We start from the raw sequence: 217 nt of genomic DNA, 5'->3' as shown, positions 1-217 counted from the left end.
CCGGGTGAGACGAGCGGGTGGGCTGCCCGGTTGGGGAGAGCTTCTTCAGGGTGTAGACGCGCTCCCCGCGCTCATCGTTGTAGCACTGCAGGAACATGGCGCCCGCCCCCTCCCCCGCTGCCGCCAAATCCCCGCTGATCACCAAAATGGAATGTGGTTCCTATGGATACAAAGGTGCAAACATGCCAGGATGGAGAACTTACTGGTACGCAGAGTA

At 60.4% G+C, this 217-nt stretch overlaps 1 protein-coding gene across 1 annotated transcript; it reads right to left on the bottom strand.

The window, feature by feature from the left end:
- Nucleotides 1–7: 7 nt before the first annotated feature.
- On the bottom strand, nucleotides 8–97 carry NOP10 (NOP10 ribonucleoprotein; the record flags this gene model as incomplete). Its single annotated transcript, XM_008945287.1, has 1 exon — nucleotides 8–97. A coding segment is annotated over exon 1 (90 nt), but the record flags the coding sequence as incomplete, so codon positions are not given.
- Nucleotides 98–217: the final 120 nt, after the last annotated feature.

This window comes from Merops nubicus, unplaced genomic scaffold (assembly GCF_000691845.1).
Source record: "Merops nubicus isolate BGI_N331 unplaced genomic scaffold, ASM69184v1 scaffold26398, whole genome shotgun sequence".
Lineage (NCBI taxonomy): Eukaryota > Metazoa > Chordata > Aves > Coraciiformes > Meropidae > Merops > Merops nubicus.
The sequence above is the reverse complement of the archived record's forward strand: the minus strand, read 5'-3'. Positions and strand labels throughout refer to the sequence as shown.